A 27,496-nucleotide genomic window follows, 5' to 3' on the forward strand; every position below is an offset into this window, starting at 1 on the left:
TGTAGTAAAAGTACTGCTGGAACTTGCATGTCCTTAAAGTATATTTCCAACTGTGACTTAGGCCCTATCCGTCCCTGTGCACTGTCAGTCCACTGCAGCCCAGCCCCCCACTGGGACTGGCTGAGCCTGGGGTTTAGTTAGTGAGCTGTCACCAGCCCTTCATGGACTCTCTGCAGACCAGGATCCTGAAGTCAGCTTCTGCTGGACTAACACAGTTACATTAAGGGGCTGTTGCTCTTAGGGAGGAAAAAATAAATAAATAAATAAATAAATCTACCATTTTCAAACTACTCCCTCTAAATATTCCTGCTGTTGGAGAGCCAAGCATCACTTAATAAAGGGTAAACTTTGACTTTTTGAAAATATCAACTAAAAACATTTTTCAGTTCTGTGTGTGGGTTTGGTCCCATGACCCCTGAGACAACTGACAGGGTTAATGTTACACAATAGGGTAAAAACATGAACTCACGAACTGTAAGTGGATACAAAAGCCCAGGGTACATTCAAACAAAATCTAAACAAACTGCTGTATGATTTCTAAATCAACCTCACCTCACACTTTCCACAAATTACTTTAATATCAATTTAGTATCATTAGGCATTCTTACGCTTTCAGCTTTCGCGATCTTGCCCAAAAGGTCCAATTACGGGACTCATATTGTAAGCAAAAGCTTTGATGTAAATGCATCCACATTTACAATTATTCAGAATATTACAGAGTTCTGTTATCCTTCTCTGTGGGGAGGGGGACAAGTTGGATCATGGCAGCTACAGTTGAGGTATTACTGTCATAAACTTAAAGTAAAACAGCAGAAAAGCATAACACATAAAACCAGAACAGGAATGACTAAGATCAACTAAAGAGGTTTACAGACACATAAAAATTACTAACTCTGTGTTTCTATTCATTTGGGATTTTTCCTTTGTCTCTGTTTTTTTAAAATATATGTTTGTACTATATATTGGCTTATTAACATGTCTCTAGTATTATTGCTGTGTAAAACCATGCAATTTACTAACTATATATTATCTAAATATTTTAGGGTTTTCTGTTTTCTAGGGTTCTCTGTTTTCAAGGGTTTTCTAATCATTTTTTCTGAACAAAAATGCTATATTAATCAATGTAGGACATCTTTCAGAATTCCAGGCCCTTATTATCCAAGAGTTGTTTTTTTTTTTAAATAAATCGGACTCTACAGGAGAAATTTTCTGTATTCCCTTAACTGCTATAACATAACATGTCATTTTAGAAGTAAAACAATGAAATCATAAAAGGAGTTTATTACTGCAGGTAATAGTAAACTATACCACCAAAACTAAAAACAATACACAACAAAAAGAAATGTGCACGAGAGAACTTCTTTCATAGTGTCAGACATTTAAGTAGAGAAGCTTTTAAGTTTACCTTCAAATACTAATAGCAATACTTGGGAAATGAGTAGTTTCAGGGACAAAATTAGAAAACCATCTCTCTGCGTAAGCCTTCACATCATCTGGAAATGACTTAAAAACACAAATGCGAACAGCACAAGATGGACAGGAGCAGCAGAGAGCTGCTAAGCCTGATGTTTTGGTCCTGTGGTTTGGACCTGTGGGCCCCGGGCAGCACGAGATATTCAAACAGTCCTGCCATCTTCAACAGTGAATCATATAAGAGGTTCACAGGATGATTATAATAATTAGTGAGAAATCTAGCTTCACTGCAACATACATGTGTTTGATAAAGCCAGTTGAACATTGTCAAGACAGCCCCTTGGCACTGGGTGGCTTACTTGTGATGGTGTCTTAACCAAAAGTCTCCTGAGGGAACAGATCAGGCCTGTGACAGTACTACTAAAGATTGTTTAGCGCCAACAAGCATAAATGGGCTCCTGGGACAAAGAAGCATCTGTCTGGTCCTGGGAGGTTAAACACTGCCTGTCCAGGTATGAAATCCAAAGCTAATTATGATTGAAAGGTGAAAGCTGAACAAAATTCAGCATCCTTTTCCTTTAAAGTAGCTTAAATTACGATAATTTCATGCATATGCCCTCTGTTTAGTCACACTCTAACCTTCCCAGATCATCTAATGCAGGGATGAAAATAAGCCATCGGGTTTCTGGCCTTGCAGTTAAAAGAAATCAGAGCCTACTCAAATTATTTTAGGTACACCACCTGGTTGAAAGTGATTCTACATCATCTTTCTACCTGTACTAATTTTAATATGAATTTGCTCATGAAAGAGCTTAAGATAAGTGTTTTAGGCATCAATTCCATTCACCCTTCTCCAGGGGGAAGTAGATATGACATTGGATAAGGGATTGGAATGGGGTGAGACAATAAAATGAGTAAGTAAATGCAGATTTAGCAAGAAACACTGAATTTTTTTCAAACTCAATTTTATTAGTTATTTTCAAGGAGAGGATACATTCCTGTTTTGCTGTTGTTTATAACATTTTCCCAACTAAAACTCTTGTTTCAGGATATGTCTAATTTAGCAGTTAATGTCCTCTCTTCCCAATGTAATAATAATATTTTCTACTTAAAGATAATAGCTGCAGTTATTTGAAATGTTGGAAAATGTTTTTGTTGATAGATGGCTTCAGAGACGTGTTCTTCTCTGTCATCCTATCCAAACTGTCAAATTCTTAATGTTAATGAGTAGATCCACGGTCAGTAACCCACAATGCTCCTGGTTCAGAGTTTTGTACAGTATGAATGATAGACTTAGCTAAGTAACTCAATTGAGATGAATACTTTGCTTTCTTTTCTTCTAAGCAAGCTTTTAAATCTACATCCAGAATTTTGATTTAACACTTTTCAGAGTTTACGTATTTTGAAATGATATTCTTTTCAAATTTTAAATTACATTAAGCCTTTATTAACTGAATACAACAAATTTCTCTATACATTGTTTATCGACTTTTATGATAAAAGTTAAATTTCATGACATTAAAAAGATTATACACCATGATCAAGTGGGATTTATACCAGGGACACAGGGATGGTTCAACATCAGCAAGTCAATCAATATGATACGCTACATTAACAAAATGAGAAACAAAAACCACATGATCATCTACAGATGCAGAGAAAGCATTCGACAAGATCCAACATCCATTTATGATAAAAACTCTCAATAAAATGGGTATAGAAGGAAAGTACCTCAACATAATAAAGGCCATATATGACAAACCCACAGCCAACATCATACTCAATGGGCAAAAACTGAAAGCCATCCCTCTGAGAACAGGAACAAGACAAGGGTGGCCACTCTCACCACTCTTATTCAACATAGTACTGGAGGTTTTGGCCAGAGAAAGTCGGCAGGAAAAATAAATAAAAGGAATCCAAATAGGCAATGAAGAAGTGAAACTCTCACTGTTCGCAGACGACATGATCTTATATATAGAAAACCCCAAAGAATCCATAGGAAAACTATTAGAAATAATCAACAACTACAGCAAAGTTGCAGGGTATAAAATCAACATACATAAATCAGTAGCATTTCTATACTCTAACAACAAACTAACAGAAAAAGATCTCAAGAACACAATCCCATTCACAATTGCAACAAAAAGAATAAAATACCTTGGGGTAAATTTAACCAAGAAAGTGAAAGACCTATACAACAAAAACTTCAAGACTTTCCTGAAAGAAATTGATGATGACATAAAGAGATGGAAAGACATTCCATGCACATGAATTGGAAGAATAAATGTAGTTAAAATATCCAGACTACCTAAAGCAACCTACAGATTCAACGCTATCCCAATGAGAATCCCAATGACATTCTTTACAGAAATAGAATAAAGAATCCTAAAATTCATATGGGGCAACAAAAGACCCCAAATTGCTAAAGCAATCCTGAGAAAAAAGAACAAAGCTGTAGGCAACACAATCCCTGACTTCAAAACATACTACAAAGCTACAGTAATCAAAACAGCATGGTACCTGTACAAAAACAGGTGCACAGACCAATGGAACAGAATTGAAAGCCCAGAAATAAAACCACACATCTATGGACAGCTAATCTTCAACAAAGGAGCTGAGGGCATACAATGGAGAAAAGAAAGCCTCTTCAGCAAATGGTGCTGGGAAAACTGGACAGCCACATGCAAAAGAATGAAAATTGACCATTCTTTTTCACCATTCACAAAAATAAACTCAAAATGGATCAAAGACCTAAAGATTAGACCTGAAACAATAAGTCTTATAGAAGAAAATATAAGCAGTACACTCTTTGACATGAGTATCAAAAGGATCTTTTTGGACACCACGTCTCCTCAGACAAGGGAAACAATAGAAAGAATAAACAAACGGGACTTCATCAGACTAAAGAGCTTCTTCAAGGCAAGGGAGAACAGGATTGAAACGAAACAACAACCCACTAGTTGGGAAAAAATATTTACAAGTTATATATCTGACAAAGGGTTAATCTCCATAATATATAAAGAACTCACACAGCTCAACAACAAAAAATCAAAGAACCCAATCAAAAAATGGGCAGGAGACATGAACAGACATTTCTCCAAAGAAGATATATGGATGGCCAATAGACACATGAAAAGATGTTCATCATCACTAATCATCAGGGAAATGCAAATCAAAACTACACTAAGATATCACCTTATACCTGTTAGAATGGCAAAAACAACCAAAACAAAAAGTGACAAATGTTGGAGAAGTTGTGGAGAAAAAGGAACTGTCATACACTGTTGGTGGGAATGCAAACTGGTGCAGCCACTATGGAAAACAGTATGGAGATTTCTCAAAAAATTAAAAATAGAAATACCATATGACTCAGCCATCCCACTACTGGGTATCTATCCAAAGAACTTGAAATCAGCAATTCCAAAAGTCCCATGCACCCCTATGTTCATTGCAGCATTATTCACAATAGCCAAGATGTGGAAGCAACCTAAATGCCCATTAACTAATGATTGGATAAAGATGTGGTATATATATACAATGGAATACTACTCAGCCATAAAAAAGGATAAAACCATCCCATTCACAACAACATGGATGGAACTTGAGGGTATGTTAAGTGAAATAAGCCAGATAGAGAAAGACGAACTCTGTATGATTCCACTCATAGGTGGAAGTTAAACATATAGACAAAGAGAACTGATTGGTGGTTACCAGAGGTAAGGGGGAGTGGGGGGAGGGCACAAAGGCTAAAGTGGTGCACCTACAACATGACTGACAATAATGTACAACTGAAATTCCACAAGGTAATCTTAATAAAAAGTTAAAAAAAATAAATGTACTATATTTAAAAATAAAAATTAAATTTCATGAATATGATATGAGCAATGTGGTAGGTATATAAAAAGGAAACAAAAACATTCTACTGTACGTCTCAAAATAATGACATTCTGTTCTTCCTCTCCTTCCCTTACATATTTCCTTCAATGATATGACCATATACTTTACTCATCTCTTTCAGTTTGCCTCCTTTTAAAACCTTTCCATTTTTCTGATTTGGTTGAGAAAGAAAAAGGGTCTGAATTATTTTCCCTTCTCCTGGACTAAGCAATTCAATAGTAGCTTCTTGGTGCCTCTTCTAATTTCCCAGTGTATGAATTTCCTATTGTATTCATGCAAGAGTGCTTAAACACAAACCAGCCAATATAATTCCCGCAGTGAAAATTCTAAGTGGAGAGCTATAAAAAATTCTGTTTTAATGAGAGAAATTCCTAACATCGGCTAAATAAAACTTAATATGTTACAATATGACCCAAAGATGTCAAACATTGTTAAGTTGTCAAATCTAAACATGTGATTTATTTACTTAAATTTAAAAGTTCTACGATTTGATGTAATTTTTAAAAAATTTAAAATGTGAAGAAAAGTGCCCCGAATCCAAAAATTAAACAAATACATGTAACCAAACTTAAAATGTACATAGTATTACATATATAGCAGATGATCCAATGTCTTACCTTCATCATGAATTTCTGTCGGAGCATAAGGAAAAGAGAGAAAATATTAAATATATATTATTTCAATATCTTTTATTTATAAAGACTCTATTTTTCTAAATGGAGTTAAGTGAAAAATAAACATAAAAAAACATTCACTGTGTTGTCACAAGAAAACTAAATATCAGCTACATGCTAGAGAAAAGCTGTAGCAAGCAAAACTTTTCTAAAATGTTTTTATATTAGTACTTTCTTTTTCCGTGAAAACATGCCACTCTATTTTAACGCGTGATTCAAGTTACAACACACCTAAGAAAAAACAAAGTTATAGGCTTAAAATTACACTCTGAAAATGGTTAAAAATTTTTTCATTTCATCTTTTCGATAAAAATGCAGTGATATAAACAGCAACACAACTAATTTTAGTAAAAATAGTGGATTAGAAACAGGTAAGATAGATCATAAGCTGCGATGAGCTGCTCAAATTTCATGCAAAATAACGGTAAGCAATTCTCTAAACACTACATATTGTGAGATGTGAATTTCAAAGAAAAATCACAAAAACTTTTTTCTCTTAAAATGACACAGCCTCTTCTCATGATTTATAATAGCTTCTTTTTTCTGCTAACAAAACATAATATGTGTGTATATTCCTTCATTTTTCTTTAGACCCATAAAGTTTCTTTGACTTCTTATTCCTAGGAGAGGTATACAGATGAAAAAGAGCTAAAAAGGAAAAATGATACTACATTTCTCAACTTAGGGCTAAATTTAGCTGTCGCAAGCAGTAACTCCTACATAGAAAAGATATACATAGCTACATTAGTTGTAAAGAAAATAGCAAGGGAAAGTGTTATAAAATAAATATTTGTAAATATCACAGAAATTTCCCTAAAACATACATCCAGAGTAATACATATATTACTAAATAGCAATTCTACTGTGACTGATTTGCTTCATTTTTAATATAATTTTAAGGAAAAGTTGCAAAGAACCATCTCATTCTTGGCCTAGAAAAATAAATGTTGTTTAGTTACATTTTTGTAACTGATAGCAATGGTAAACGATACCAAGAAATTTATTTCCCCTGTTGAAACTGATCAATCACAGGTCTACATGTGATCACTAGTGATGTAGATATCACTAAATTAAAAATTAGGAAAAATCACTTTAAGCCTTAATTCAAAGAAAAACAAAAATTCAAAATTTTGCTACACAACATGGTTTATAATAGATACCTTTTTGATTAGCTTTTTAAAACTTGATCTAGGTTTTGGAGAATTTTTCTTTCAGAAATGTTCTCAGCCTGATTTTTGTCAGCTATCTAGGTTAACTCCTTTAAAATTGTAGTAAATAGAAAAAAGAATGTTCAGTAGAGTTTCTGAAGTCTGCTATTGAAAATTTCTAAGTTGAATATGACTGCAGGAAGTCATAGAGGAGAGTAATCTGTATAAATGATAAAATCGAATGAATATTGCAAATTAGCAAAGCCTAAAATATCCATCGGTAGAATGAGAAATAATAGCAGATGTAACGGACACACATTATTTTCAAAAGATAATCAAGAACATAAAAGATTATTTGTGGCATTACTGACATTAACTTTTTATACAAATCATCTATTGGTCAATTTGGTTTAAGTGCTAGAAATTACCAAAGTTATAACATGCTGAGATATTCAAAAGGAATGATTCAAAGGCAAGGAAGAAAGCAAAATACATTAAAACAAAAAGAATAAATATATCATTTTAACCTCAATGTAAACACAGCTTAAGTATGATAAAAAGCAACAGAAAAAGAATACCAACAAAAACCCTTTAAAAGTTGATGACATGATAGAAGGGAGAAAAAAAAGAAACCCATGCATAAAGATAAATATTGAAGAAAATAGGCTCAATTTAGGTGTAGAGAATGTCACTTTTATCTTTGCAACACATTTAATAAAGGAATTAATTATTTGATTTACTTCCTTCATGAAAATTTCAGTAGAGAAAAGTGAAAATTTCATTAGACAAGATACAGAAATGGATGACTTCGAAGACAGAATCCAGCCACCAGCATGGATTCTAACACTGCTTTCTGTCTTAGAAGAAATTTTAGGATGATCATCAATTTCTACAGAAACGTAAAGGGGGAAATTTTTGTTCTTTAGGGTAAAACTGCCAATGACAGCAACTCAGTGTCCCAGGTTTAGTTCTATCATTTTAGAATTGACAGGTCGGATAAAGTTCAAATGTGAGCAAGAGTTGTGGATGTAACCCCCTGTTATGCTGCATTAACACGAAAACCAGGAAGAGAAATAGCAATCCTCATGTTTTAATTCAAATATAGACGGCCCTGGGAGTCTAACGGATGACAAACAGAAGCAGAACAGTCTCTGGTCTTTAAGCATATGTCATTTGATCTATTTGATCTAAAAGACCTAAGAGATTTTGCTTAGCATATGCAAATGAATATGAGCAGAAAAACAAGTCAAATAGCAATACTTTATTGTGAAAACTCTAATCAAACAGTGGACATCAAGAGAATGCATAATCGTGTCCAATCTGTTACTGGCACAAAGAAACAGTAACGCAGGTGATGTAAAAAAGTTCCTCGACCATAACTGTGCCTTTCAGTTCAACCTTGAACTTTTTTTTAACTTATTTCAGTTTCTTGAAATGACAAGTGATTAAAAAAGTCAATAATTCTATATATGGACCTGTCTTAGAACTTTTAAAAGAACCTTTACCAAAACGTCTACTTAAAAATTATATAGATAAGGAATTAGCAATAAAGCAACAAAATAAACATTTGGGGGCTTGTCATTAAAAAGAATTATCAAACAGGACAATCTGAGAGGCTAAGGCAAAATTTTGGCTCAAGAGTCCTTCTAATATGAAGTTTCCATTAAGGAGGTGAAATGTCCTACTCTGCACACAAAACATCCATCAAATTTAAGCCTCTCTTGTCATCTTTTCTCACCACGTATCAAGATGCTAGGATTCTTCATCATCTTCCAACTGGTAACCTTTCCTTTGTGAATGAAGATATATCCGGTAAACTTCATTATATTGAGAAAAGGAAAAGTTATTTCACCACCAAAGAGCTGGATTTGATGGTGGCTATTTTAAATTAATGTTACTCCCAAAAACTTTTAGGGGACAAGAGAAATTCAAGATCAACAATTTCAACTTCCAAACATATATCAATGTATACTATCTAATAGCATATGTAGACACATATTTGTGAAAAACCACACTAATTCTCTTATGATGAAAATATCTTATGTAAATGCTTAACTTTCTGGGTTTCCCCACTGAAAATATCCAAGACTGCACTGATTGACAGACACGCTGATTGTAGGCCCAGAAAACATCTAAAAAGGGCTTGACTTTCAGCCTGTGAAAGAGCAATTATATATAGGATGACATAACCCATGGCAAAGCTCTTGCATGGCTCATATAAATGACCATCACTGGCATCTGGTTATGTGTGCATGCTGGTAGTTTTTAAAAGAATTCACTATATTTTGGGGAAAGTATATTTATAGCAACAGTTGTCTTCTCAACCTATCAAAAACTCTGAGCAGACAGTGTTTAAACAGATTCTTTTCTTTTGAGCGTAATGCACTTGACATATATATGTATATATACTTATCTAGTTCTTCTTTAGAAGGGTAAAGGAAAATAAATGATTCTGATAAACTACTATAAATCCTCACATTTTATCTCTGTGACACATGTTTATAAGTCACTGAGCTACATGAATGCCTAAAGGATGAAGCAGAAGAACTATTTGGGGCTTTCTTCTTTTCCCAGCTTATCTCAAGAGAGCATTTCTCTAAATCAAAACCAACAAATTGATCATTACAAAGGATATATGGATAATAGTGACCTAGGGGCATCTAAAGCCTGCCATATTCTCAGATCACCACCTACATATAAAAAGTCATCAATATCAGGATATAGAAGGTCCTATATATCATTCTCAAACCATTTCAAACATGAATGAACCTGAGTAACATGAAAGCATTTCACAGACCCTTATATAACAGCAGGAACACATGAAAATACATTGTTTTTTAAAACTACTATTGAATTAGGAACATTTGAAAGGATTTTATATTTTAACAATTACAGCAGCATCAACATGTTTTTTTAAAAAGTAAGTACAGGAACAAGACATGATTCGGTCTGTAGACAAAGCTTCATACACAACAATATCACAGTCTTTTCCCATCCCTTTATTGCCCCCAACTCCACCTGAGACCCCAAATCCCAAGTCTGCATATTAGAAATCAATGCTACAGGTGAGGAGTGCTAAAGGGCTGGGGGCAGATGGAAATAACAGCTAATCACTTTTTAGTCCCAGACTCACAAATGCTGTTCTCTCTTGAAGTATGAAGAGCAGCATTTGATTACTCAACAAGTGCACAACTAAACACTAATGCTCAAAGCTGCTAGAGGAGACGCTGGGAAGGAGGTGGAGGGTGGGAAGTAAGGAGGGGGAGAGAGAGATTTATTGAGATTGATTGATGGACCTTTGATGAAGCTATCCAGAATTACACTACGAGAAAATTCATCAAGAAGCCATTTTAATTTCCATGTGTATTTAAGTTTTATACAGCTCCTAAAAGTCTTAATCTGGGGGCTTAGTGGTTAGGTTCATTGTGTTGCACTTTGGTGGCGCAGGTTCGCAGGTTGGGATTCCAGACACAGACCTACACACTTGTTAGCCGTGCTGTGGAGGCATCCCACATATAAAGCAGAGGAAGTTGGCACAGATGTTAGCTCAAGGTTAATCTTCCTCAAGCCAAAAAAAAAAAAAAAAAAAAAACAGAGGAAGACTGACAACAGATCTTAGCTCAGGGCTAATCTTCCTCAGGAAAATTAAAAAAAAGCAAAAGTCTTCACCTGGAGCTGTTCAATGCACTCTGTAGACAAGCAAATACAACAGGGTGTTAAAACAGGACACCTATCTCACAACAAATTGATGGCAAATACTACCATATTCCAACCACATTGTAAAACCACTCAAACAGGGACACCCAAGGGGTTGGCTAATAATCCGCTTGCTGCCCTTAGCTGACCCCCAGCTCCAGCTGTTAGAAGAGGCTGGAGAGCAGAGATGGTGTCTTAGAGAGAGGCGTAGGTAGGCTTGGCATCCTGCTCCCCGCCCATCCCAAGCCTTCCCTCACCTCAAGCCTAGCAAGGGCAGCTTCAGGGATCCCTGAGACCCGGGGAGATGGGGCACAACAGTCTGGCATCTGACTGCACCTAGGATGGAGAGGAAAGAGACTGGCTCAAGTGGACAGTGACAGGAGAGTGCAAGACTGCAACTGGGCAGAGATTGCAATGCCAACAAGCACAGGGGGGCCACACTAGAGAGAGCCAGCCTGGGACTGTCTTCACTACCGCCAAGAGCCCAGGATGAGGGAGCAATCACCTCTGAGCAGCCAGAGGAGGTGCATTTGGATGCAGCAAGAGGACCTCAGGTCAGAGATTGCTGGTGACAGAAGCTCCCCCTGAATAAACCTCCCAAGTGCCCACGGAGAAAGTGGGCTTTAAACATCTGCCAAGCTCAATGATCGACACTATCATTGAAGAAGACTTTTCCTGCTAAGTTTCCTCTTCTCCCTCATTCGCCCTGCACCTCGCGAGGGGCGGAAGCTCCAGGAAATGTGCAGGGGGAAATGAGAAGCAGCTTCCCACACCCCTGCCCTTCCAGGCCTCCTGCCTGGAGATGCCTGAGCTGTCGGAGACAAGTTAACTTGAATTAACTTCACCATCCTCCTTATTACACAGGATTGGCCATTTTAAGGAGACTTGTGTGACTTGAAATGACTGGCAGGAGTTTCACTGTCTGAATATGAGCAAATCATGGGCCTCATCCTAATTTAACCCAAGGGCAGAGGAGAACAAACCCACAGAGCAGACAGGTAAGCAGGGGGTTCAATTGTTTTCTGCTACCCTTCAAGGTTCCTGTTACAATAGAATTTCAAACTTCCTATGACAAATGCACAAGACTGGACCTACATGGGTCTTCAAAGAAACAGCTCAAATCTAAAATTTACTGAGACATATGCATATACAAATATCAGTTTTCTAAAACAAATCCAGCAGGATATTTTCATTTTAGAGTATCTAAATGAACATATATTTCAGCATCAATATGTCTTATCATTAATATAATAGCAATATTTTAGAGCAAGAAAGAACTAGTCTAGATTCTAATCCCATAGACAAGGAGATCAGTGCCTACAAACAGCCTACATAAGGTGATAAAGCTAGTCAACTGCAAAGCTAAACCGCATGACTTTCAGCTCAACGTTATTTCTATCACTCTCTCAGAACGAGAAGCAATCTCTACTGCAAAGATTTGCAAATAAACTTAACAAGAACAAATTTTGAGATGAGAAATTACTATGAAAATGAGAGAGAAAAACCACATCGTGAGGGAGATCAAAAGTAACCAAATGCACAGAAGCACAAATGGGAATACTCACAGGCAATGGTGAAAGGGAATTTATTCGTTTCCATATTCTCTCTATTTCTAAAAGAATTAAAGTGCCTTGAGCAGTTGATTCAAGAAATACTGATCTGGATACGGCACAGAAATACTGGAATGGAAGTGAAGGGATACAAAGATGAGAAAAGAGAGAGGGACTTATTTTAGGATGGCTGAGACGGGGGTGAGAAGGTGACACAAAAAGGTGACATACATGTTTTTAGAAAGAAATAGTCTTACATGTCCAAGATAACAGCAATTGAAGCCTGGATCAGATTGTTAATTACAGGCACAGAAGAAGATATAAAGTTTCAAAAGAAAACAGTTGAGCAAAATTAGTAATAGCTAGTTATGAAGAAACAGATGATGAATTGAAATTATTCCCAGAAATATAACATAGAAGTAGCAGTTCTCAAAAATCAGTATATGAGTGTCATCACCATGGAAATGGTAGATTTAAAAAATGAAACTTTCCTTGAATTTAAAGGGCTGAAAGAAGTGAAAAAGAGCCAAAAATCCAGGTTGACATGCAGCTGTTTGGGAAACACTACAGAAAGACTACTGAAAAGACAGCAAAATTCTCAAAATACGGCAGCAAGAGAATAGCATCCTAGAACCAGGAAAAATAATGAAGGTAAAATGAAGCCATCGGGTAAGCCAAACTTAAATGACTCATCATATTAACTCACAGAGCAAATAAAAACAAATCAAAACAACAGTGAAAACCCTCATTGTTTTGCACGCTTGGGAAAAAATGGATCGTGGACATCAGTGTTGATGAGAATCTAATTTCCACTCAGAATTACGGTGTTTTCATAATTAGAATAATCTTCTCTCTCTCTCTCTCTCTCTCTCTCTCTCTCTCTCTCTCTCTCTCTCTCTCTGTTTCTCTCTCTCAATCTCTTTCTTTCTTAACAAATGAGGAAACTGAGACCAACAGCAGTAACATAACTTAGCCACACTGCACAATTTGTCCCCAGACTTAGCCTCCAGAATCCTTCAACTATATCTTTCCTCATGATATTGTCATTTGTCTTCACTTTTTAGGATTGAATGAATACTTAAAACAGCCTTTTTCTATAGTACATGGACAAATATTAAGAGATGGCACTAGAATTTTAAGGTTAAACAGTCAAGATTTGGGGGTAAATGATATACGATATTAATAAATAAAAGCTTCCTGTTGACCAGAAGCATATCATAATTACAAAGCCAGTTATACAGAAGCTATATGATTCTAAGGATGGAGAGTATTTTAATATACCCCATTTCAGATGAAGCAAACCCAGAAACTTATAAGGTTCTAACTAGAAACTGATAAAATATTCGTTCATTACAACATAGCAGTTATTTTGAACATTACTAACACTACAAGCCACACTAGGAAGCAAAACAAAAAGATTAGAGGCAACAGCAAACATGCACTCATTTAGATCACAATTTCTTTGTAAATACATAGAAACACATACCCATTTTTCCACATCAACTTGCTGTGGAAAGAAAAAGCCAAAATAAATAACAAGCAAACAAATGAACAGCCAGCAACGTTTCAATTACTGTCATTTAAACAAATTGAAATGTGGTCCCTGCACCAACATCTATTTCCAATTCTAAAGGATAAGAAACAGTATTCAAACTTTTAATTAATAACATTTTATCTCCTCAAACAAACAAAAAAATCTCAATTAATTTAGTAATCAGAACTTCAAAAGGCATTAGGCTGGAAAAGCACCAGGTACATAAAATAATAATAATCCAATATATTCAAAAGCAAATATGAACATTTACCCAATTCTCAAACCTAAAAGGCCTCCTGATTTGGGAACAACTATTCTCCTTGAACTATAAGAACCTGTTTAATGAAAACAGTCAATTTAGAAATACAGCCTCTAATTATAAATCTCTCATGAAACAAAAGTAAAATTTCTCTTATACTAATCCTTCCAGCATTACATAAAATTTCACAATATAACAAAAGGTATGCCTTGCCAAATAATTCCGAAATTGTATCAGAATCAAATTATTTTTAAAATTGTACTTATTAATCAATGTTAGCCTTATAATCATTATATAACTCTTTAAAAAATAACTGAATATAATTGTATCCAAAGTGTAAAATAGAACAATAAAAAAGCCATATGTCAACAAAGACTGCCTTCTACAACGCCCTAGGATTCCTAGCAAATCAATCAGAATGAAAAATGTCAACACGGAAGCTGTTTCCACAGCCCACCTTCCTTCTATAGCACATGTGATTGGTTTCCTGTGAGAACTGAGGTTTGCTTCAGAGTCCTGAAGCAGTTAAGTTTTCTTGGTAATTTTTTCCTTAGACAATTCACTAATCAGGTAAGAAGCTAATGCTTTTTAGGTGGAAATCTTGGGCAATAGCTAAGAATCTCCATCCCTTAGTAAGCAAGCCTCAAGGACGAAATGTGCCTAAGATGCAACATACAGAGCGATTACTTTTAAATGTTGTAAAGGGAGATAACAATACCAACCTAAATATACAGGTGGAATTGTTTTGAAGCCCTGGTGGAAATTCACTAGGTTCAAGAGGTTACTCATGACAGAGCATTTCGGCCCTTCAGTAATTTATTTAGTCCTCAGAAAAAGCTCTTCTAAGCCTACTCTCAACCTTTGAATTTAAAAACACAATTGTTATTGAAGGAAAAACACTTTACTGAATGGAAAAGCTTGGTTTTCACTATAAATTTTTAATATATTTGGCTGTTGTACAAAGTTCAAGTCATCAGTTTAAACATTAACCTATTTGAGTGATGAATGTATTTCTTTAGATCCTGGGGCAAAAGGAAGCAATTTAGTCAAGTCCAGGATAGGGTAGTTATCATTCACTTTGCTACCTCCAAAAAGACAAATTCTTATATTTATTCAAGAAAAACAATTCAAGGAAACATGAAATGATTTCCTTTTCATATTTATCAGGAAAACAGGATATACCATACGTTTAGTGATTTCAGTTATTAGCAAAGACATATTATCCCATCATTTTTACTTCTAAATGTTAAGCATTCACACACACACACGCATCAGCGCAAAGACAAAGGATTGTGGGACTTTCCTAGAAGAAAGTGAACTTGTAATCAAGAGTCATAGTTACTAGTATTAGCAATAGCAGCTCTTTAATGATCCATATTACAAAAGAGAGACAGTTTCTCAAATAGCAAGAATTAGTAGCAATAATATAACAGACTCAATATCCAAACACTCAAAGAAAGCTTAGCAACAGCATGTGCTGGGGGTGAATTATCAGCTAAACACACAAGACAAGACAAATGGTCCACAGAATTAAAAGACTGACTAAAGTGCAATAAAGTTGTAATTACGCATAAGCAATGCAGAGCGATTTCATGACACGTCTCTTATTCATGTTAAAAAGAATCATTTAATTAAATGCCTACGGTGAAGAGGAGAATGATTTATATGGAGCTAATCAAGAAAGGGAAATATAAAGATCACAATAACCTGACCAATTTTATAGTTTAAACAATTACCAAATCCATAAAGCATGTAAGACAAATGAATATTTATTCCAGTAATTTATTAGCCAAGTATGTGGTATTTTTTTAAAATATATTGATTCCATTAATTTAGAAAAAATAAATATTTTCACATCTGTAGGAAACTACATTAAATATTTTATCATATTAAGACCAAAAGAAGAGAAACCTCATTTTCCAAATAAAAACAAAATTCCCATTAAGGAAAACCAAATAGTCATTTAAATATCAACTTGATTTAGCAGAGAGGACATAAGAATACAATACAAAAGTAATTAATTCTAAATTATATCATATCATATGAGAGGTGAAACATTCATATAACATCTCTACTTTTGTATTCCTATGTTAATTAATAAATTTAGGGCACACATGAACTATTCCATAACCTTAAGAAAAAAAAGTTTAGCTGTTTCTTCCAAATTGCTTAACTTCATTTTACTGTTTAAGACGGTGAATTTTGTTATTATTAAATCTATAGGACACATACTAAGAAGTTACGATGTGCCAGGCTTTGAGTTAAACACTTTACATATAATCTTATTGTCTGCATTTTACATATGAGAAAACAAATGGCATATAAAAGTGTTAAGAACCTTTCACAAGAAAAATGTGTCCCATAAGCACTAAAAGATGGAGCTTGATCTTCAAACTGGGTCTTTGATTTCGAAGCCGCACTCTCCTAAGCCACCTCTATGTACGTCCAACATACATCATCCCCTTTTTCTTTTGTTTCAAATTTTTTTTTAAAGATTTTATTTTTCCTTTTTCTCCCCAAAGCCCGCCAGTACATAGTTGTATATTATTTTTAGTTGTGGGTCCTTCTAGTTGTGGCATGTGGGATGCCGCCGCAGCATGGCCTGACAAGCAGTACTATGTCCGCGCCCAGGATCTGAACCGGCGAAACCCTGGGCTGCCAAAGCGGAGGGCGCAAACTTAACCACTCAGCCACAGGGCCAGACCTGTTTCAAATTTTTAATGGAATTGTTCAACAGCCTATTTCCTATGGTAAGTGCCAACTAATACAATGTGTTAACATCAAGATTACAGAATATAAAATGCACCTAGAGATCCTTTAACATCAAAGATGTGATTTAGTTACCATTGTTCAAAGGGCAGCATGTCTCGGTTTCTGCATAGACAGATTTCTAGAGAATTACATCACAACAATAAAAAATCCATCATGAATATAAAGTTTTTAATATCGAGGAGGCATACACAAGAAAAGTAATTAAAATATGTAATAGATGCCTACAATCTATTATCCTGCTACTAATGTTTTTAAATAATAAATTAGAGAAAAATGAAAAACAAAAAACTACTCTACCCTGTAAATAATTCTCCACCACACATACTGTTTATTATTAAGATTAGGAGGAAAAAACTTGAAAAATTTGCATACTGTGTTCCAGAATTCAAAATACAATGAAGTCATTTAGATTTTTTTTAAATAAAATTATGACTTGGAGGGGCCGTGTTTTTAATGAATATAACAAATTCAGAAAAATATATAAATCATGAGTATATAGCTTGCTAAAATTTTACTAGGTAAACAAATCCACGTAATCAGCACCCAGATCTAAAAAGAGGACAGTGTCTACAACCCAGAGGCTATCTTCATGTCCTCCCCAAAGGCGCCCGTTATTCTATCACCATTAATTAGCTTTGCCCTTTTTTGATTTCGGAAATACAGACTACAGACTATGTTCTCTTTTTATCTAGCTTCTCTAGGTGACATTAGGTTTCTAAGATTCATCATGTAGTAGTAATTAATTCATTTTCCCTGCTTTTATTATTCCATTGTATGAATATATCACAATTTATTCATCTATTCAACAGTTGAACATTTGGGTTGTTTCCCGTTTGGGGTTATTCCAAATAAGTCTGTGGTGAACGTTCTTGTACATACCTTTTGGTGAATACATGAATATATTTCCATTGGATATTAACCAAGAGTGGAATTACTCAGTCATGGATTTATAAATATTCAGCTACAGTAGATACTGCCAAAGAGGTTTCCAGAATGGTGGTGTAAATGTATACTCTCATCAACAGGGTATGAGTTCCACTTGCTTCCCATCTTACCAGTACTGGGGATTACTAGCCTTTTTAATTTTAGCTCTCCGGGTGGGTGTGTAGTGGTACCTTGTAGCAGTTTTAATCTGCATTTCTCTGATACCTACTGAGATGAAGCACCTTTTCATATGCTTTTGGATATTTGAATATCCACTGCTGTGAACTATTTCTTCAAGTCTTTTACCCATTTTTTTCTATTAGGTCATCTATCTTTTTTCTTCCTGCTTAGTCAGAATTGTTTATATTTTTCCAAGGATTCTACTCCCCAGTCTGGGTCTTATCTTTTCAGTCTCTTAATGGTAACTCTGATGACCAGTCTTCTGACTTGTAGTACAATTTATCAATCTTTTCCTTCATGGCTGGTGTTTTTTGTCATGAAAAGGTGCCCCTACAATACTACAAAGCTACAGTGATCAAAACAGCATGGTACTGGTACAAAAACAGGTCCACAGATCAATGGAACAGAATTGAAAGCCCAGAGATAAAACCACACATCTATGGACAGCTAATCTTCGACAAAGGAGCAGAGGGCCTACAATGGAGAAAAGAAAGTCTCTTCAACAAATGGTGCTGGGAAAACTGGACAGCCACATGCAAAAGATTGAAAATTGACCATTCTTTTTCACCACACACCAAAATAAACTCAAAATGGATCAAAGACCTAAAGATTAGGCCTGAGACAATAAGTCTTTTGGAAGAGAATATAGGCAGTACACTCTTTGACATCAGTTTCAAAAGAATCTTTTCGGACACTGTAACTCCTCAGTTGAGGGAAACAATAGAAAGAATAAACAAATGGGACTTCATCAGACTAAAGAGCTTCTTCAAGGCAAGGGAAAACAGGATTGAAACAAAAAAACAGCTCACTAATTGGGAAAAAATATTTACAAGCCACTTATCCGACAAAGGGTTAATCTCCATAATATACAAAGAACTCACACTACTTAACAACAAAAAAACAAACAACCCGATCAAAAAATGGGCAGAGGACATGAACAGACATTTCTCAAAAGAAGATATGAATATGGCCAATAGACACATGAAAAGATGTTCATCATCGCTAATCATCAGGGAAATGCAAATCAAAACTACACTAAGATATCACCTTACCCCCGTTAGATTGGCAAAAACATCCAAAACCAAGAACGACAAATGTTGGAGAGGTTGTGGAGAAAGAGGAACCCTCATACACTGTTGGTGGGAATGCAAACTGGTACAGCCACTATGGAAAACAGTATGGAGATTTCTCAAAAAGTTAAAAATAGAAATACCCTATGACCCAGCCATCCCATTACTGGGTATCTATCCTAAGAACCTGATATCAGATATCTCAAGAGACCGTTGCACCCCTATGTTCATTGCAGCATTATTTACAATAGCCAAGACGTGGAACCAGCCTACATGCCCAGAAACTAATGATTGGATAAAGAAGATGTGGTATATATACACAATGGAATACTACTCAGCCATAAAAAAAGACGAAATTGGCCCATTCACAACAATGTGGATGGACCTCGAGGGTATTATGTTAAGCGAAATAAGTCAGTCAGAGAAAGACGAACTCTATATGACTCCACTCATAGGTGGAAATTAGTATATTGAGAAGGAGATCTGATTGGTGGTTACCAGGGAAAAGGGGGGGTGGGGGGAGGGTACGGAGGGGGAAGTGGTGTACCCACAACATGACTAACAAAAATGTACAACTGAAATCTCACAAGGTTGTAATCTATCATAACATTAATAAAAAAAAAAAAAAAAAAAAAAAAAAGGTGCCCCTACATTATTTTCTAGAAAATTTGTATTTTACCTTTCACCTGAGAGCTACAACCTGTTTGGTACTGATTTTTTGGTGTATGATATTAGGGAGGGGAACAAGATTCATTTTCCCCCTCATACACCTGTCCAATTCACCTAGCACTATTTACTACGAGAAAACACGTTCCCCACCACAGCACATCGCCACCTGCGTCATAACTCAAGTTACTGCTAACGTGTGGATCTATCTATGAACTGTTCTCCATTCTAGCCTATTTTTCTATCTTTGTGCTAATACCATACTATCTTCTTAATCATATATAACATCAAAATAAGTTTTAATATCTGGAAGCCAAAGGCCCCGATTTGCGTTTTTTCTTCAATATTGTATTTGCTAATACTGACCCTCTTCATTTCCCATACCGTTTGGAATCACCTTATAAATTTTCATGCACACGAAAAGAAAACCTACTGGGATTTCTATTGAGATTGCCTTGATCTACAGATCACTGGAAAGAACGTCCATCTTCATAATATTCAGTCTCCCAATATGTGAACATTGTATATTCCTCCATTTTTCCTTTTAGGTCATCTTTAATTTCTTTCAAAATGGTTTTCAATTTTCTATGTAAAGACTTGCACATCCTTCATTAGAATTATTCCTAGCTATATTATGTATTATACTAACCTAAGTGGACTCATTAGAAATTTTTATTCTGTAATTGCTTTTTGCCAGTATATAAAATGTAACTAAAAATTTATATTAAGCAGCAACTTTACTAAATTTACTTTTTAATTCTAAAAGTGCCCATTTTCACCACTTTTATTGAACATTACACTGAAAGAATTCAAAATGTGACTGGTTTTCCATTTTGTAGATAGTTTCTACCACATTAAAGAAGTTTCCTTGCATTACAAAATTACTGTTTTATAATGAATGTTTTATTTTTAAAAGTTTTTAAAGTGTCTATTAAAATATATAATTTTTTTTGTTTTTCCCCTCTTAATATGATGAAAGACATTAGTTGGCTTTGTGAATACATTAACTGGTTTTGAATCCTAACTTGCTTGTAATATGTTATCGCTTTTATATATCCACAGATTTGATTTGCTAATATTTTGTTGAGGATTTCTACATCTACGTCCATGATGAACAGCAGTCCATAGCTTCTTTTTCTTCCAAGGTCTTTGTCATGGTTTAGGATCAAGTTATGTTGGCCTCATAAAATTAGTTGAGAAGCGTTCTGAAAGACTTTAAGATTGGTATTATTGCTTCCTTAAATGTTTGGTAGAACTGGTGAGCGTGCCCTCTGGGCCAAGAAGTCTTTGTGGTAATGCTTTTACTTAGCAATTCGATGTCTTTAAGAGATGTGACAGTTCATGTTTCCCACTTGTTGTGTGAGGTTGGTAAACTGTATTTTTCTAAAACTGTATTTTTCTAGGAAATTTCAAGTTCATTGGAATAAAGTTATTCACAATAGTCTTAATTATCTTTTAATTATCTGGAGGTTCTGCAGTGATTTCCTCTTTTTCATTTCTAATACTGTTAATTTTATATTCTTTTTTGTCTTGTTCAGTTTTATTAAGGCTTCATCAATTTTTATTACTCTTTTCAAAGAACCAACTATTGGCTTTGATGATTTATGTTTCTATTTCATTAATTTCTGCTTTTTATTATTTCTTCTCCCTATATTTTTGAGGTTTAATATGTTCTTTTTGTTGTCTTATTGAGATACATAGGTGATTATTTGGTCCTTTTTCTTATGTAGAGCTAAAAATTTCCCTCTCACCAGTTTTAACTGTATCCACAATTTTAGAAATGTTTCTCTTTGCTCATTATTATCCTATTTCAAACATTTTATTTTCCATTGTGATTAACTCTTTCAGTCTTTCACAGACATTGATTTTCTATTTACCTTTTTGTACTGATTCTACCTCAATTCCATTATTGTCAAAGAATATACTCTTAAATGATTACAAACCTTTGAAATTTGGTTATATTTGCTCCACAACCAATTTTGATAAATGCTCCATCTGCTCTTGAAACAAATATGTACTTTGTCAGCACTGAGTACAGTATTCCATGTATGTCACCATGTACATTTATTAATCATGCTATTTAGGTTCTCTATATCATCACTGATTTATCTGCCTGTTTATTCTAATAGTTATACTGGGAGAGGTTTGGTCTCATGCATTGTTGATTGGTTAATTTCCCTTTATAATTTCATTAATTTTTGTTTTTATAAATTTGAAAACTATATCATTAAAGAAATTCAGAATTATCTTTTTCTTATAAACTTACCCTTTCATGATAAAAATTGTCTCTTTATTTTTAGCAATACTTCTTACCTTAATTCTTCTTTTTCTGCTATTAATACAGCTACATCAGCCTTTTTTGGATTCATGTTTGTGTGTACAACTTTGCCATTTTATTACTTTACTCTTTGTGTAATACTGCTTTAAAGTACATCTCTGGTAAACAGCATATAATTGTTGTCATTTAATCAAGTCTGACAGTCCATAAATTTTAATTGGAGTATTTAGTCCATTTACATTTAGCTTTATTATTAAAATATGAATTTATATTTACCATCTTATTATTTGTATTCTATTTGTCTCGTGCTCTTTCTAATAGTTTTATTAAAATATAATCTACAGATCATAAAGTTCACCTGTTTAAAGTTCATAATTCAGTGCTTTCTAGTACATCTACAGAGTTATGAACCATCACCATAATCTAATATTCGAACAGATTCAGTCCCACGTTATTTCTTTTTTCTCCTTCCTTCATTCCAGTTTTTACATTAATCAAATATTTTGATTATTCCATTTTCCCTCTAGAAAAATATTGGTTATACTTTATTCTTCTTTTAGTTAATGCCCTAAAGACTACATATGCATCCATGACACTTAATAATCTAATACAAATGAGTAACTCCACCACGTCCCAGGAAAACCTAGAAACTGGTAATATATTTAACAATCTTGTGCCCTCCCATCTTTTGCATTATTATTGTGATGCATTTTAATTGCATATATTTTTTAAACCCCATGGCATTAATTAATTAATGGCATTAATATGATTGTTTTGTTTAGTCGGTATTAATTTTACATTTGGCAACATATTGATCCTTGGTCTTCTTTTCTTCCTGCATTTACTTTTTTCCAAGTGGTAAAATTTCCTTTCTGCCTAAAGAATTCTTCCTCCTATCTCCAAATTATGTCAATTTCTGTTTGTCTGGAGTGCCTTTACCTCACCTTCACTTTTGAAGGATATTTCAGCTGGCAGAGAATTCTAAGTTAGTGATTATTTCTTTTCCCCACAATATACCTATCATGCCTTTGTCTTCTGGCTTACATTTTTCTGTCGTGTACTCAGTTAATACTCTTATTGTTGCCTTTTTGTTTTTTCCCCTCTTACAGCTGCTTTTAAGATTTTTTTCTTTTCCTGGTGTTCAGCAGTTTTACTATAATACACTAAAGTGTCGTTTTCTATGTATTAATCTTACTGAGGATTTGTAGTGCTTCTTGAATCTGTGAATTAATGTATTCTATTAATTTTGAAAAATTATGCACTATTAAATCTTCAAATATTGTGTCTGTTACAGTCTAGGAATCCAGTCACTTACATGTTAGATTTATTTTCATATCTAATATGTCTCATAATTTTTTTCTTTATTCCCCCTGTTCTTTTCTTTGTATATGTCAGTCTATACATTTTTGACTGACCTATTTTCTAGTTCATGAATTCTTTCTTCAACTATGTCCCAGCTGCTGTTGAACTCATCTGTTGAATTCTTATTTTACTTACTGTGTTTTTCAGTATTAGAATTTCCATTTGATTTCCCTTTGTAGATTCCACAATTGCTTTAAGATATATGATTGATAATTCCAATATCTGGATCATTCATGGGTCTATTTCTATTATCAGGTCTTTTTTCTCTTGGTCCTAACTCTTTGTATGTCTAACAATATTTTTCATTGTGTGTCAGATATTGTGTGTTAAATTTAAATATAAGCTTGATGATGCTTTTCCCTCCAAAGACGATTACCTCAGACTAGCAGCCAGACAATGAGGAGGTCACTTCAATCCAATCTGGAGTTGAGTAGACTGATGGCTGGGTTTCAGACTCAGTAAAACTCAGACTACTGCTGGTTCACCTCTACTCATAGTATAAAATTTCCAGGGGTCCCACATGAGGGCCTGGAGTGATTACCAGGGTCCCTACTCCTTAACAACTTCTGAAATACAATTTCTTGTCTTCCCAGCACAAGAATTAAACCCCATAAGACATTATTAGTAGTGATTTGCATAATTCGTATTTAGTCACATATTAATGTAATGTTGAACTTTTCAGCTCCTTTCTGCTAATCTTTTTAGCTTGTGTCCAACAGTGAGAAATAATAAAATGTCTTGAGGAGGAAAACCTTTGCAGAAAGTAAGCCTTATTTCTCTCTGTCTCCTTTTCCCTCAAGATCTTGTATCCTCAAGTCTGGACTACCTTGGCAGGCCCAGCTCTAACTTTTGTCTCTCCAGGACCCTGAGATTATATAAGCTTTGCAGGTTCCCTTTCTCTGTCTCTGCCCAGTTTAACATTCAGTAAGTGCCCAAAGGGAAAAGTGGCATACAGAACATCAGGCCCACCTCAATGCACTTCTCCTGTCTCTAGGAGTTGGGCCCTCTCATGTCCCGGCTACCTCAGAAGTTTCCAATACCTTCAAACAGATATCTTTTGTCATTTAATCTTTTTTTATTTAAATCCAAACAGATATCTTTTGTCATTTAATCTTTTTTTATTTAAATCCATATAATCAAATCCTTTAAAAACTTTCCTAGTTTGTTGTTATTGCGTTTCCTCAGTGAGAGTATTGGTCTACTGTAACTTGGAAGTGGAATTAATGAAATTTTTCTCTAATTTTTCCAAAGTGTGACCCAAACAATAAAATATTTAAAATAAATTAAAACTACTGTGTTTTGGCCTAGATTTTTCCGTCCCCTCCTCCTCCCAAAAAAGTATGATCTATAGACTCCTTGGTGCCTAGTTATTTGTTGAATAAGAGGCCAAAGTACCATTTAACAAAGATTTAAAAGAAATCCACATTAGACACTTTTATTAAAACGTTGGCATTTAGACAGGTCAATTACATTTTAACAAGCAATAACTTTATCCCTTGACAATGGAAGGAGAAAGAAACTAACATTTATTGAGAATCTACTATCGTAGGTACTATCCTTGGTACCTCTATACTTGCTTTCTCTCCTATAACTATTAGTCTCATTCGTTACCAAGGATGTTTTTACTTTTTCCTTATCTCTATTTTCTTTTTCTTTTTTATATATATTCCTAAATAATAGAATTAAAGATTCACTGGACCTCAACTGAGGTACCTACCTAGATACTCCCAAAAACAAACCAAGTGATTTTAAAATGGAAAATACAAAGTATTAAATTAGGACAAATAGTTGTGGTGTCAATATTGGGGAAATTAGAAATAAGAAAAAAAGCATCTCTCCACACTGCAATATTGAATGGGATTTGTGTTTTAAATACATGACACCACAAGTCCTTCGTGCCATCAGTGTGAGAAAAAAACTCATTGTAAATTTAATTAAGCAAAAAAAGTCACAAAAAGTCAGTCCAGTAACTCACTGAATAACACTCTAGCCCAATTTTCTGGCTTTATTCTGATTTTTGTATTAATCAGGCAAAATGCTCACATTTTTTTGGATTTGTCAAATAATGAAACAGACTTACACAGCACAGTAAACTGGACAATCTCCCCCACTAACACATTCGACTTAATTCAAGGAAAGGGTTTAGAATTTTCATTTGGAAGTTAAAAATTTATATTTTAAAATTTAAACTAGGGAAGAAAAGACTAAGATCGACTGCTTTCCTAAATTATTCCTACTTTAGAATGGGAACAGTTCCTGTAATACTATTTAAATTGTTTTCTGAATTTGTCCAAATCCTCAGGAACATATACACACTTTCTAAATCAGAATTACCAATACCTCCTTTCTCTAAGCACAGAATATGTTAAAAAGGCTCTTGTATAAACTTTAATGTTATACAATGTAGTTTAAAGCTATAGTTATTAAGACAAATTCAAATGGATGGGTGCAAAGCAAGTAATACAGTAGCTCTCTTCCAATGTGGACTCTTATCAGAATTACTACGTTCAGTTAAATGCCACAAGTAAATTCACTTGGGGAAATAAATAGTCAAGAAGATTATAAGCATTTTGTGAGGGGAAAAAACCAATAAAGTGGAACTAGCCCAATTAAATATTAAAACATTTCTAAAGTACAGTGATTAAATTAGTGCTGTTTAGGCACAATAATAAACAGACGTGTGACAGAATATTTAGCTTAGAGTAACACATCTGACTCTATAACATATGACTAAACGTATGACTATATAACGTATGACTAAAAAGGCATCTTAATAAATAAAGGGAATCATCAGTCATGAACAATGATGAAACCATCGGGAAAAAAATCAACTTAAATACTAATCTTAAACTGTAGATGGATCTACTGTGAAAAATAATAAACTCCATATAATAAACTCAATAAATTCCAGATCTATTTACTAGTGAAAAATGATACATGCAAAAAGGGATACAGTGATTTTAACAAAACAATTCAATTTAATCCCAATCAAAATCCCAGCAAGTGATTTTGTGGACATTGACAAACTGATTCTAAAGTTTATATGGGAAGGCAAAAGACCCAGAATAGCCAACATGACAATGAAGGAGAAGAATAAAGTTGGAGGAATGACACTACCCAAAAATCAAGACATATTATAAAGCTACAGTTATCAAGACAGTGTGGTATTGGCAAAAGAACAGAGAAATACATCAACGGAACAGAATAGAGAACCCAGAAATAGACCCACACAAATATGGTCAATCGACCTTTGACATAGGCACAGAGGTAATTCAATGGAAAAAGGATAGTCTTTTCACCAAATGGTGCTGGAATAACTGGACACCCGTGTGCAAAAAACTGAATCTAAACACAGATCTTAAACCCTTCACAAAAATTAAGTCAAAATGGACCACAGGCTTGAATGTAACACACAAAACTATAAAACTCCTAGAAGATGACACAGGAGAAAATCTGGGTGACCCTGAGTTTGGCAATGACTTTTTAGAAAAAAATGCCCAAAGCATGAGCCATGAAAGAAAAACTGGTAAGTTGGCCTTCATTAAAATTAAATCTTTTGCTCTGTGAAAGATACTGTTAGCTAAATGAAAAGACAAGCCACAACTGGGAGGAAATCTTTGCAAAACACATATATGATAATGGACTGGTATCTAGAATATACAAAGAATTCTTAAAACTCAACAGTACAAAAATAAACAATCCAATTAAAAACTTGGCAAAAGATCTCAATAAACACCTCACCAGAGAAGATATCACATGGCAAATAAGCATATGAAAAGATGTTCAACATCATGTCATCAGGGAATTGCAAATTAAAATAACAATGAGATACCACTACACATCTATTTGAATGCCTAAAATCCAAAGATGGACAACACTGAATACTATGAGGATGTGGAACAACAGGAACTCTCATCCATTGTTAGTTGGAATGCAACATGGTATAGCCACTTTGGAAGACAGTTTGTCAGTCTCTTACAAAAATAAACACCCTCTTAACATATGATCCAGCAATCTCATTCCTTGGTATTTGCCCAAGAGTTGAAAGCTTGTGTCTACATGAAAACTTGCAC

The 27,496-nt window shown here is 34.5% G+C and overlaps 1 protein-coding gene across 1 annotated transcript in view; it reads right to left on the minus strand.

Moving 5' to 3' along the window:
- RYR2 (ryanodine receptor 2) overlaps positions 1-27,496 on the minus strand; it is a 682,530-nt gene that overhangs the window by 411,464 nt on the left and 243,570 nt on the right. Inside the window, exons 4-5 of the mRNA XM_070228795.1 lie at positions 13,865-13,885; positions 5,928-5,942 (exon numbers count right to left, since the gene is read on the minus strand). Of these exons, the coding sequence (XP_070084896.1) occupies positions 5,928-5,942; positions 13,865-13,885 (36 nt within the window). The remainder of the gene's footprint in view (positions 1-5,927; positions 5,943-13,864; positions 13,886-27,496) is intronic.

Source organism: Equus caballus, chromosome 1, assembly GCF_041296265.1.
Source record: "Equus caballus isolate H_3958 breed thoroughbred chromosome 1, TB-T2T, whole genome shotgun sequence".
In the NCBI taxonomy this organism is placed as follows: domain Eukaryota; kingdom Metazoa; phylum Chordata; class Mammalia; order Perissodactyla; family Equidae; genus Equus; species Equus caballus.